General features: G+C 32.4%; 1 protein-coding gene across 1 annotated transcript; it reads right to left on the minus strand.

The window, feature by feature from the left end:
• Positions 1-14: 14 nt before the first annotated feature.
• LOC112292557 (UMP-CMP kinase 3) lies at positions 15-2,950 on the minus strand. The gene is made up of 9 exons (XM_024541152.3): positions 2,832-2,950; positions 2,500-2,658; positions 2,080-2,197; positions 1,677-1,833; positions 1,340-1,420; positions 1,053-1,160; positions 762-830; positions 408-494; positions 15-243 (listed from the first exon to the last, which is right to left on the minus strand). Exons 2-8 carry the CDS (start codon positions 2,636-2,638, stop codon positions 417-419), a joined length of 750 nt encoding a protein of 249 aa, XP_024396920.1. The 5' UTR covers positions 2,639-2,658; positions 2,832-2,950; the 3' UTR covers positions 15-243; positions 408-416.
• Positions 2,951-14,106: the final 11,156 nt, after the last annotated feature.

The raw sequence follows: 14,106 nt of genomic DNA on the forward strand, positions 1-14,106 counted from the left end.
AATGTGTACTGAAGTGTAAAAATCTAAAATTGCTTTTATTGATATATACGTGAAGTTCGAGGTTTCCATGCTGAAAGGCTTAAGATGCTCTAATCATAAGTGAGCAAGAATAACAACCACAAGTTTAAAAAAGGACAACTCGGTTCTGCGGTCGGAAAAAGTCGTGGAGTGGCTGCCTGTAGATTGCTCACCATCTCAAAGGTGATTGTATAGATGATGATCAAAAGCAAAAGACCGGTGCTCCTGTCAATAATTAGATAAATGTTAGAAGGATCAACGACAGGCCAACATCGATAAAAAAGAAATCATGACACAGAATTCTTAAACTCAAGGTTTAAAATAAGTAGGTACCACTACAAGCAGAGTGCAAGACTTAAAAACAAGCAGGAAAAGAGTGATCCACAAACCTAGATTTCCTAAGCTGCAACTGGAGTGCTCCTAATACTGTGGTTTTTGATTGCTTCAACTAGCTCAACTTGAATCTCTGAATCCGTCTGCACACCCATTGAAAATACTCTTGATGAGTAGTTCACATGGAACTGGAAATGACTTGCCATGAATATGCTAGCCAACACCATTATTGAGTCTGATGGATTTCTAATCAGAAAAGGAGAGATACACAAGCATTTTGTGGACACTGCCGCAACATTCATCACTTGTAGTATTAGATATCGTCATCTTATTAACCCTCAAAGCAAGAGAAGTTAATGCAAACGACTAATCGACAGAAAAAGAGCTGTAGATCAAGGTGAAGTATTAACCTGCTTGAAATGCTTGAAGAGTGGTTTAATCGATTCAAACACTTCACTTGGGGTTTTGGTTGCATCAATCTGGGGAAAAGGGACGGAAGAACAATCAGAATAACGAGAACCAAATACTCATCAGGAAAGAGTTAACATCATTCCACCGATTAATAAACAGGGACGTGAAAAACTAAAAATATAGTAGTTCAGTATCGACATAATAGCATTCCACTTCTGCTCTATCTCACATGTATCTTCTTTGAATATATGCAGGTCAATTTTGTATAAAATCTGCGATGGAAACTTTACCTTGTGAACCTTGCCGCATTCTTCGTAGTGGCCCACAACCGGTAGGCTAGAATCAATGAAAACCTTAAACCTCTTGCGGATAGTCTCAATATTATCATCAACTCGACCCTGAGAAGGATCCTTGATGTTAATACATAAATGAATTCTTAATACAATTCTACGCTACTTACGCATCCACGGGCAATATACCCACTCAAATCCAGAAGTCAGCGGTGTATGCTTGCGATTAAAATAGCTCAAAAATGATTGAAACACACACTTAGAGATGTAAGGTAAGAAGTTCCGACCTGGTTGCGACCCAAAAGACGTCTCTCCATTTCGTCCTCCGGGCAGTCAAAGAATAGAATAAACTGCGGCTCGATGCCAGTCTGCAATTACAGTAACAGAAAGCCTTAAGTTCAGATCGGAAACAAACGTCAGCTATTTCTGAGACAGCACTTCGACCTCCGAAACCACGAATTCCAAATGTCCTGACACGTATATTCTGGTGAAAACATACTATTGAAACAGATTGTCCAACTGTTTTAAAGTTCGGATCAAAGCTATTAACTGAGTGGTAAACCATTGTTCCCCGAAGTCTATTTTCACGTCCGACTGTTAATCAACTGCATTGCCTCTGCTTACCACTTCGTCAAAGCACTTGCGGTTATCTAAGTTGCGGGGGAACCCATCAATGAGAAACTTGTCATTGTCACTCTCCTTCATAGCCTTTTCAAGAAGCTTTACAGTCACTTCTGCGGGGACTATCTTGCCCTCCTTGATCATGTTTTGAATCATTGTTCTGCGACAGTCACGTATTCAAGTGAGCACACGAGCAGCTGCGGGGTTCCAACTATAAAGGTCATTTAAGAAGAAATTGCGCCATGAACTTCCAAGATGGAGAGACATCAGAAATGTAGTGAGACGTTGATGCAACAAGGGCCAAGCGAAATTCGAACGAATGGATCACTCTAAATACATAGTTGAGGAGCAAATAGCCGAAGCTTCATGAGCAAATGTAGCGTATCCACTTACGTTACGAACTTACCCGTTTTCATTTCCAGAGTTGATTTCAGCTCTCAACAAGTCCCCCGCACTTAGGTGTACAAATCCAAAGGTATCAACAATCTTGGCACACTGTGTGCCCTTCCCACTGCCAGGTCCACCTGCATTCCAAAATCACGCGATGTACTAGTCATTGTTTGTTTGCATGAAAACAGATTATACAAAAAACAGAGAAACATGGCCACCCCAGCTAATATTACTGAATTTTTGTCAAGTATATATCTCTGTTTGACAAATACTCGGGACGCATCAAGCCCAAGATATCAACGAAAACGGATTCATGCAGGTGAAAATCACCGGACGACAATTCTCAGCCCAGGTACGGTTTATTGCAAAGCAGGAGCAATGAGCTTAAAAAAGCGAAGACGGTGCAAAGTCCCCAAAACTACCAAACCACACATACCCAAGACAAAGACAACTTTCAAGTCTTTGACAGGACTGCGCTTTGCGGCCACCCCGTTCTCCATGGCCACACTCTCCAGCACCGTATCCACAGATCCAGGCTCAACCTTGTCACCAACAGCGTGCACCTCGTTTGACATTGTCTTGAAATCTAAACCCACTGTCCAAATCCAAATCCACAAACAATGAGCCCAAAACACACAAACTCAACCTCTAAAAAAATCCTTAGAAGTCCTCTAACATCCTTGAAACTCCACCCAGCTGAGATCCGCGCCGAACTCTCTCGCCCCAATGTGGCAAACGAGGCAACCAAAAGAAATCACCGCCACCAACCTGACCAAACGGCGCACAGAGGAGTTGTGAGAGATCTAGGCACTGGGTGACACGTGAGACACAGGGAGACGCAGGAATCGGCAGCGAGCTCGCAGCAAGCGCGTGACTGGATTAAACACGCAGAAATTCTTCGTGCCCAGTGATTGAGAAGCGATTATATGAGTGCGAGAGAGAAAGAGAGCTCGCACGTCGCGTGAGGGGCCTCCAGTAAGGTGATTTCGTCGCCGTGTGTTGCGATCGTGCACCATATTTCCCGAGGATCCAAGTGTGCCGGCTTTGTGGGTCGACGAACTATCGCCTGAAAAGTAATTACAGCACAGAAAATTCATAAAAAAGTTGGAAAAATCGATTGTGCTCGTGCAGATTTCGGGAAGCGGGGCTCGAATCGGGCTCCGCGTCTGGAGAGTCAGAGCGCCCGTCTCCTGATCCCGTGGATCTTCCGCGTTCGGGCTTCAGTGACCGTTTTCGGGTAGACCTGTGGCCGTGCGAAGGTTGTTCTTTTATATAATTGGTGTAACGTTACAACGCCATTTGAATATAATCTTTTTAACACGTTTGAATACATTTTATTTTTAGGTTATTTTTATTTAAAATAATATATTTAAGAAATTTTGTGATATATATAATAAAATCTAATAAATTATTTAATTATAATATTAAAAAAATAACTAAAAATTATATAGACTTTTCTAATTTATAACATCATAATAAGTATCAAATAAAATAATAAAAAAAATATTATATATATATATATATATATATAATATTATAGTACTTGTAATTTTTGTTGTATGGTTTTTAAACTTAAAAGAAAAAAATTATAATAAATTTTAAGTATTTTTAGTAAAATAAAGAATAAAAAATAAAAAAATATTAAAATATTTTTTAAAATTTTTAAGAAAAAAAATTTGCATTGAGATGGTCAACAATAGCTAGAATTATTTAGTAAAATACAAATTATTTTTTGAGGATTTTTAACTTGTGAACATCTTCTCTTAGAATCAAATGGAGATCCTAAAAGGTATAGTCATCATGGGACATAAAAGAATGTGTGTTTTGACTAGCAAAGAAATGCACTGGCATGCATTGCTTCTAAAGATATCCAAATTTAGAAGCTATAACATATGATTAATAGATTTTTTTTTTTTTTTTTTTTTTTTTCTTTTCATGCCAATATTATTTTTTTATTATTATATCATCTATTTCATAATGTTTTTATACCATCAATGTATCTTTTTAATTTGAGCCATTTTTAATTTTAAAGAAGAACAAATCAATTAATTATAATTTCATGCTTTAATTTTTAAAATATTATTTTAAAAAAAATACTTTTGAACTAACTTTTAGATTTTTAATATTGATTTTTTTCTTAAAGAAAGTGAATTATCATTTTTTGTGAAAATTTTTATTTAGTATTAGAAGTTGTAAATTACCTTTCTCTAATTTTGACTTGTAGATTTATTTGAATATGTCTATAGAAGGGATAATTATAGATGCTACTTTTGGCAAAAATGAAAATAAATTTGCAACTATTACAATTCTTTACAAAATTGTGAATATTTTAAGGATAAAAATCTCATGTATTTTCTAATGTCAATCATGGAGATAGTATTCTAACATCTATAGAAGAAATTAACAATAAAGTTCAAAGTCTATGCCAAAAAGTTGTGCAATTAAGAGAAGCAAATAGACTAAATTCATAATTGAATCTAAGAAGTCTTGTTACTGCAAGTATAAAAGAGATTAAGATCAATATGCTATAGAAGTTTGATGGAAAGAGATTCTTATAATAAGTAAAGCTCTATCTAAGGTTGTTTCCTTTTCAATACCTTGATGGATTTACTTAACTTAGATTCATAAGTGCACTTTTTTTAAGAAGTGATTTTTTAAAAAAAATTTCACCTTCGATAGAAAAAGATTCACGTCTCCTCTATGATTTGAATTTATTCTTAAAGGTGTTTATAACTACTTTTAAAAAAATAATTGAGAAAAGGTAGTAAAGACCAAACTCATATTTTTATGATAAAAATAACATTTAGCTACCATATATCCAATATAATTCTAAAACTTTGCTTACAACATCGATTGGAATGATAAAATCCTTAAGAATCAATTTTGAAATGGATTAAAAGATAATGTCAAAGATTTATTATTGACAATGCTAAGAGTAGTTTTATTTGAGCAATTTATTGCTTAAGCCATTCTATGCAACAATTGACTATTTGAAAGACACCAAAAATAAAGATTTGGTTGGAGAGATACAAATCAAGTCATGACAATATCTTCTAAGTTTTTAGAAGCTTATTCATCTAGGCAAGAGCCTACACAAATTGATATAATATATTTCAAACATCTTACTAAGTAAGAAAAGACCAAACGTCATGAAGAAAGATTATGCTTATATTGTGGAAAATCCAAATATATTACTTAATATTGTCCAAAGAAGCAATATAATCACAAAATAAAAAACATGGTTGCTAATAAAGATGATATGTGAAAAAATAAATTTCTCCAATTATAATAGGAACCATGCAGTTGAAATCTTGTGTAATTTCTAATAAATGTTATATTTTCTCTTTAAATCCCTCACCTTATTTTATGGTAGAAGTTTATTTAGGATAAAAAAATCAAAAAGTCTTTGTCTTATTAGATTCAAGAGTCTCAGTCTATTTATTGACAAAGACTTTATTAAAAAATAATAAATATTCTTAATCAAGAAAATCAAATCTATATATATAGAAGTAATAGATAGTTTTTTGTTGTCTTTTAGAGATTTTATCTATGAAATTACTTCTTTAGATGTAATAATTAATGGTTACAATAATTTAATAATATTTAATAAGATTAAATCTCCTTTCAACTCAATTATTTTTGAATTATTGTAATTAGAAAAATATAATCTTTAAATAGATTGAATTTTTTTTAATATTGATTTTTTTTTCTTAGTTTAATCCAAGATTTTGTTAGTCAAATAAAAACTCATAAGTCCAATACAAAAAAATCTTTAGTAGTTGGTATAAGAGCTTTCATACATGTTGCAAAAAAAATGTCATCTTTTGCCATATATGCCATATCTATTTTTGATAGTAAAAAGATTTTAAGAGATATTCTAAATTAGTATTTAGATTATTAAAATGTTCTTGAAAAAAAGAATGTAAATATTTTTTCAAAGTATTATCTCTATGATTGTTCAATTAATCTTCAAGAAGAAATTCAACCACCATTTTGACCAATTTATAGCTTATTGCAAAAAAAGTTGATTGTATTCAATGAATACATTAAAAAAAACTTGGCTAAATACTTTTTATAACATTTAAAATCTTTAATAGGAGATTTTATCTTATTTGTAAAGAAGGAAGATGGATCATTATGGATGTATGGAGAATTTTGAGGATTCAAAAAAATCACCATAAAAAATAGATATCTTTTATCTTTAATTTTAAAGCTTTTTAATTAACTTAATCAAACAAAGATCTATACAAAAATAGATTTATGATGAATATATAACTTGATACATATCAAAATAAGAAATGAATTGAAGATTATGTTTCAAACCAAGTATAGGCATTTCAAATATAATGTTATGCCTTCTAGACTCATAAATACTTAAGCTACTTTTTAACATCCAATAAATGATGTTTTTTTGAGAGTTTCTTAATTATTTTGTCATTTACTATTTAGATATCATCTTAATCCATTTCAAAAATATAAAAGAGTATGAACTTTAAATTTTTCATGTATTATAAAAACTTAGAGATACAAGATTATATGCTTAGATAGAAAAGTATATATTTCATACTACTTAAGTTGACTTCTTATGATAGATTATTTTAAATGATGGTCTCTTGATGGATTCTAAGAATGTCTAAACTAGTATAGATTTGAAAGTTTCAAAAAAAAAAAAAAAAATGTAATATTTTTTTGAGATTTTTTAATTACTATTAAACCTTCTTTAATTTTTATTTTAAAGTTTTGGCTCCTATTACATGTTTAACATGTTAAAAAAACTTTAATAGAGTAAAGAAGCTGAAGCATCTTTTGAAGCTTTCAAAATAGTATTAATTTTTATATCAATCTTGTATTATATCAATTTTTTTGAGACATTTTTCATGAAAAAAATGATACATTAGAGTTTGCTATAGATGTTGTGCTATTACAAATGGAAGCAAATAATAAGCTCTATCCAATAAATTTTTATTTTAAGATTTTTTTACAATTGAGATTAACTACAAGATCCATGATAAAAACTTCTTACAATTATAGATTCATTTTAAGAATAGCATCATTATTCAAAAGATGCTTTTAGATTAAACACCATGTATACAAATTACAAGAACTTCAGGTATTTCATGGTAGCACGTGTTTTGAATCACCATCAAGCCTATAGAGGCAAATCTTTATTAAGATTTGATTTTAAAATGACTTATAGACCTGAAAAATAAGAAGATTTGTTAGATGTCCTTTTTAGATGATCTTATCTTGTATTAAAAGAAGAAGATGTAATTTTTGATCAGTAAAGAATGGTTCTCTTGAAGTCAAAGTATTTTATCTTCAAAAAATGAAATCAACATTGACTATTGATTTAACTTTTTTTTAATTAAGTTCAATCAAGTATGTTCAATAACTTTCTTATTAATAATATTAAAAATAAATCTTCTAAGTCTCTTGATATTTTTAAGTTTGAATTCAAAAATAATTTATTTTATTTTATGAAATGATTATATATTCTAAAAAAAAACCATGATTATGTGTTCTTCAAGCTTCTTATAACTTTCTAACAATATGATATTTTAAATACAATAAGACTTTAGAGCTAATATTGATAGATTTTTGGTGGTTTCAAATATAGAGAGCAGTCAAAGACTTTGTAGAATCATATGACATTTGTTCAAGATTAAAAACTCCTCTTCATCAACCTTATAGACATCTTTAGCCATTACGTATTCCAATACAACTATAATCTTTTGTTTCAATGGATTTTATTATAAATCTTCTAGTTTTAGGTTTAAATGATTGTATATTTGTGATAATAGATCGTTTTATGAAGATGACGTATTTTGTAGCATGTATAAAATTTATTATAGGTAAAAAAAAATAACTAAGTTTTTTGTTGACAATATCTATTACCTTCATGGATTACCCAAAGGTGTTATATCAAATAGAAAGACTCAATTTATATCAAGATTTTTAAAAATTCTTTTCAAGTTTCTAAAAGTAGAGACAAAACTATTTTTGAATTTCTATCTTCAAATCAATAAACAAACAAAATATGTAAATCATGTTATAGAATAGTATTTGAGATGTACCATCAACTATCAACAAGATGATTAGACAATTCTTTTACCATTGGCATAATTTATTTATAATAACATAGAATATTCTTTTATTTAATAAATATATTTTTTTACTAATTATAATTATTATCTATGACTAGATACTTTTGACTTTTCAAATTTTGATAATCTAATAAAAAAATATTTTGTAATTTATTTATTTGAGCAACATATATTTATTTGAATGTAAAATCAAAAGAAGCTCAAAGACAATAAAAACCAATATGAATGCCTATTACAAAGAACAACGACAATTCCACATTACTGAAAAGATATGATTATTTCATTGTAATATAAAGACTAATTGCTCTTATATTAAATTGGATTATTTGTCAAGGATATGAATTAAAAGATGCATAAATCAATGAAATCCATGTCAAAGAAAGAATAACAAAATAGAAATAAGAAAGTATGTATATTAAAAAGAAACTGGAATACCTTATTGCCAAAAGACAAGAAAACTTGAGACTCTTGAAACTAGACTAGTAACAAAAAAATAGTTAATAAGAGTGAAGAGGGCTTCACTCTTGTTTCTATATATACTATCTAATTAGAGGATACATGGAAATATTCTATAGGACCTCCAATATGTATTGATTTTGTAGGATACATGCCTTGACTTACAAGGTAAGTTTTTTTTTGTGTGGGCTACATACTTAGCTTTGTCTTCAAACAAATAACATGTGTGGCATATTGCCAACTTATTGACCACGTTTCTAAACCAAAAAGTCAATTAAAGACACCTATAAAGTCAAAGCAATAACTATAAAGCTTCTAGAAAGCTTTCATAGAAGATATTATAGAATTAACTTATTTTTACCTACTTCTATTTACTTCTACCTATTTATACATGTAATTATTGGCTTACATGCATGTACCCATGACATTATCTCCTCTTTTAGAGACAAGTTCCATGATGAGTAATCATCATAAGTTAAAGAAATCTATGATGTGATGAATTATATTTGCCACATACTCAGATCTTTGTTCTCTTTGAAGATGATAGATAAAGCCTCTCAACCATCAATAGTGTTCCATACCAAGGTAGGAAGACCACCATGTTATTTGATTGTTGTAGAGGCCTTCATAGCTTCCTTCAAATAAAATATTTGGAATACCCTCAAGAGTTGTTGTCAAGGACAAGAACTCGATGAAAAAACAATTCAGACAGGTGAGCCTTCACTCAAAGAGAGGTAACAAAATATATATATAAACAAGTATATATATTGAAAGAGAAACTGGAATGGCTATTGCCAAAAGACAAGAAAACTAGAGACCCTTGAAACTAGACTAGAAGCAAGAAAGGAGTTGACAAGAGTGAAGAAGCCTTCACTCTTGTCTCTATATATACTATCTAACTAGGGGCAATGTGGCGACGTTTTATAGGACCTCCAATATGTGTTGACTTTGTAGGATACATGCCTTGACTTACAAGGCAAGTTTTTCTACGTGTGGGCCACATAGTTAGCTTGATCTTCAAGCTAACAAGATGTGTGGCACATGGCCAACTTGTTGACTACGTTTCTAATCCAAAAAGTCAATTAAAGACACCTATGAAGTCAAAACAACATCTATAAAGCTTCTACGAAGCTTTCATATTAAATACTATAGAATTAACTTACTTTTACATACTTTTACTTACTTCTACCTATTTGTATATATAATTACTAGCTTACATGATTATATCCGTGACATTACCCCCTCCCCCCCTCCTCCCTTCTAGGGTCGAGTTCCACGAGGAGCGGTCATCATACATTGAGGAAATCTATGATGCGACAAATTATATTCGCCACATACTCTGATCTTTGTTCTCTTCAAAGATGATTGATAGGGCCTCTCAACCATCGGTAGTGTTCCATACCGGGGCGGAAAGACCACTCAGTTATTTGATCATTGTTGAGGCCTTCATAACTTCCTTCGAATAGAATATTTGGAACACCATCAGGAGTTGTTCCTACCTCTAGCACAATCACCAAACATCGGGAGTCCCTTTCCAAATTGTGATACCAAACGCATTGTATCTCGCCATCTATTCGAGGAAGAACATGTCGTTCTTGAAGAGCTTCATCTCGATTCCGTCGTCTTGAAGGTTGTGACAATCATAATGTCTCGTCTGGTAGATCAACAAATGAAGGCTCTTAAGTCAAATCTATTGGTTGTTGGTTCTCCATCTCTTGAACGTCACTACTACAAAGAAGCTACGAACAAGAATTGAAAGTAGAATGTTATCTTGCCTAGATGTTGTTTCTTTTATAAAGAAGGTTTTCATCTTGATTTTGATGGATGTCGTCAATGAAAAGCCTCCACCGCCTTTGCTGTATTTGCAAGATTCTTTATTGGCTTCTATGTGCGTTCACTAATACCATATTCGTGCCAATGAACAAGATATTCTAATTTATTTTGGCACCGCCTTGAATCTAAGACTTCTTCTATATCAAACTCTTCATTATTGTCCACTTCTATAGGAGGAGGTGGAACTTGTCATCTTCTTGGTATGTCCACTGTCTTGTATGGTTCAAGAAGAGACACGTGGAATATTGGATGGATTTTCATTGAGTCCGGTACATGTAAACGACATGCAACTAGATTGATTTGTATAGAAATAGAAAATGGTCCCAGCCTTTGATAGTCCAACTTGTCACAAGGACGAGTGGTCTTGATATTGCGACGAAGTAGCCATACCTTATCATCCAAGACGAATGATGGTTGTTCCTTTCGATAGACATCCGAATTGATCTTTTGTTGTTCTTGAGCCTCTTTTAACTACGCCTTCATCATTGCATGTAGCTCTGATAAATGAATTGCCAAATCTTTCGCAGCAAGATTATCAACTTTTGAAAAATCAAAAATATCAAGTCATGGATGATAACTATAATTAGCAAAGAAAGGTGTTTGTTTTGTAGAAGAATGTATCCTGTTATTGTAAGCAAACTCTGCCAATGGCAAAAGAGTTGTTCAATCATCTTGTTGGTAATTAATGATACATCTTAAATATTACTCCAAAACTTGATTAACACGCTCCGTTTGTCCATCAATTTGAGGATGGAATACCGAAGATAGTTTTAGATCCACTTTAAGAATCTTGAAAAGAGTCCACCAAAATCTTGATACAAATTGAGTTCCCCTATCTGATATAATATCCTTGGGTAATCCATGATAGTGATAGATATTGTTAAGAAAGAGCTTAGCTATTTCTTCACTTGTGATAGATTTTGTACATGGTACAAAATGTGCCATCTTAGTAAAACGATCTACTATCATGAATATAGAGTCATAAGAACCTGAGATTGGAAGATCCGTGATGAAGTCCATAGAAACAGAAGACCATGGTTGTTCTGGAATGGGTAATGGCTGAAGAAGTCCAAAAGATCGATGACAAAGAATTTTCGATCTTGAGCAAACATCACATGATTGTACAAAATCTTTAACTGCATTCCACATTTGAGGCCACCAAAAATTCCTAGGTATCAGCTCCAAAGTCTTATTATATTCAAAATATCCTGCTGTTGGGAAGTCGTGACGAGCTTGAAGAATACGTAAACGTGCTTCTCCTTTTGGAACATATAGATGTCCTTCGAAATAGAGTAGGTTGTTCTTGAATTCAAATTTAGAGGAATCATGAGATTTAGAAGAATTATTCTTGATATCATGAATAAGAGGATCTGAAGACATACTTAACTGGACTTGCTTTAGAAAAGTTAAATCAACAGTCAATGTTGATTTTATTGCTCAAAGATGAAATTGCTGTGGCTTCAAGAGAACTGTTCGTTATAACTCAAAAACTGCATCTCCTTCTTTAGGTGCAAGATAAGAACGTATAGACAAGGCATCAGACAAACCTTATTTTTTTTCTGGCCGATAAGTGATGATGAACTCGAATCTTGATAAAGACATGCTCCAACGAGCTTGGCGACGATTTAATACGCATGTTGACATAAAATATTCAAGGTTCTTATGATCCGTATACACGATGACTGGACTAGAAGTGCCTTCTAGATAATGATGCCATTCTTAAAAAGAATCCACAATTGCAAGAAGTTCTTTGTCATGGATCTCATAATTGATTTTTATTGCTGAGAATTTTCTTGAATGAAAGGCTACTGGATGAAGTTTGTCATCTATTCCCATTTGTGATAAAATCGCACCCAGAGCAAAGTCCGATGCATCTGTTTCTATAAAGAATGCTTTGAAAAAATCAACACGATACAAGATTGGTGCAAAAACAAACGTTGTCTTCAAAGATTCAAAAGCAACTTCCGCTTCTTCATTCCATTGGAGTTTGTCTTTACAAGTCAAATGTATAAGTGGAGTTGCAACTTGAGAGAAGTCTTTGATGAAGATCCGATAGTAGTTGGCAAATCCCAAAAAACATTGGACATCTCTTACCGTTTTTGGGATCTTCCAGTCTATAATAGTTTGAACTTTCTTAGGATCCATCATAAGTCCATCATTTGAAATGATGTAACCTAAGAAATTGACTTGAGTAGTGTAGAATATACACTTTTCTATCTTGGCATAGAGTCTTGTATTTCTTAATTTTTGTAATACACGACGAACATGAAGTTCATGTTCTTTTGGATTCTTAGAATAGATCAAGATGTCGTGTAGATAACAGACCACAAAATCGTCTAAAAACTCTCAAAAAATATCATTCATTAGATGTTGAAAAGTCGCTGGTCTATTTGTAAGTCCAAAAGGCATGACGTTGTATTCAAAATGTCCATACCTAGTTCGAAATGCTGTTTTCCATTCATCTCTTTCTTTGATGCGTACTAGATTGTATGCTCCCCAAAGATCTATTTTTGTATAGATCTTAGCTTGATTCAGCTGATCAAGAAGTCCAGATATTAAAGGTAGTGGATACCTGTTCTTCATAGTAATCTTATTGAGTCCTCGATAATCAACACACATCTGCAATGAGCCATCTTTTTTCTTCACAAATAGAATTGGAGCTCTTGCCAGAGATTTTGAATGGCGTATGAAATTTTTGGCTAGATTTTCTTCAATATACTCCTTGAGTTCAGCCAATTCATTTTGTAATAAACTATAGATTGGTCCGAATGGCGGTTGTGCTCCTTCTTGAAGGTCAATTGAGCAATCATAGGGACGATGTTCCGGGAATGTATCCGCATTTTTTTTTTTCAAATACATCTTGAAATTCTTGATATTGGCTTGAAATGCCACTTGAAGTCTTTTCACTAATAGAAACGGGTGTGGCATAAATAATATATGATGATTCTTTCATAGCAGCATGCAAGAAAGCTTTTGCACCTAGAAATATGGATTTAATTGAACTAGACTTATGACTCTCTACTTGATTAACTACACTATTAGTTATACTTTTAGAAAAAGTAAGAGTTCAGGAGATCCAATCTATTTGAGGGTTGTATTTTTCTAACCACAATAAACCTAAAATGACTGGATTAGAGGGAGATCTAATGATATTAAATACTACAAAACTATTAGGACCATTGATTATTACTTCTATATGAAGGGTTTTGTGAGTAATATCTCCAGAAGACAATGGACGACCATCTATGACTTCTACATGAACAGGTTTAGTTTTCTTTATTAAAGATATGCTATGTCTTTTAATAAATTCTTCATCTAAAAAACACGCTGAGGCTCCTGAATCTAACAAGGCAGAGACTTTGTAATGTTTAGGTCCTAAAATAACATTTAATGTAAAACAAGGAGAGGGCTCTGAGGAGAGAATAGGACCTTTATTAGATGTTGTGCAAGGTTCCAGCCGCACGATCCCTACTGTAGCTGGACAAACTCGTTTTCGGACATATTGTCTTCTTTCACAGCCATACTCCTCATTTTGTGATTGTGTCATTTCTTTGGACAATATTGAGTAGTGTGCTTTGGTTCTCTATAATATAAACATAATCCTTCTTGACGACAATGAGTCTTTTCTTGCTCAGTAAGAGGTTTGAAAC

Source organism: Physcomitrium patens, chromosome 15 (assembly GCF_059467195.1).
Source record: "Physcomitrium patens ecotype Gransden chromosome 15, ASM5946719v1, whole genome shotgun sequence".
NCBI classification, from domain to species: Eukaryota; Viridiplantae; Streptophyta; class Bryopsida; order Funariales; family Funariaceae; genus Physcomitrium; species Physcomitrium patens.

Coding starts and splice junctions, on each gene's coding strand:
- LOC112292557 (XM_024541152.3), bottom strand. CDS start 2,638: ATGTCAAACGAGGTGCACGCTGTTGGTGACAAGGTTGAGCCTGGATCT. Junction 2,198..2,499: donor GAAAGTTGTCTTTGTCTTGG/GTATGTGTGGTT, acceptor TTTGGAATGCAG/GTGGACCTGGCAGTGGGAAG. Junction 1,834..2,079: donor AACTCTGGAAATGAAAACGG/GTAAGTTCGTAA, acceptor TGACTGTCGCAG/AACAATGATTCAAAACATGA.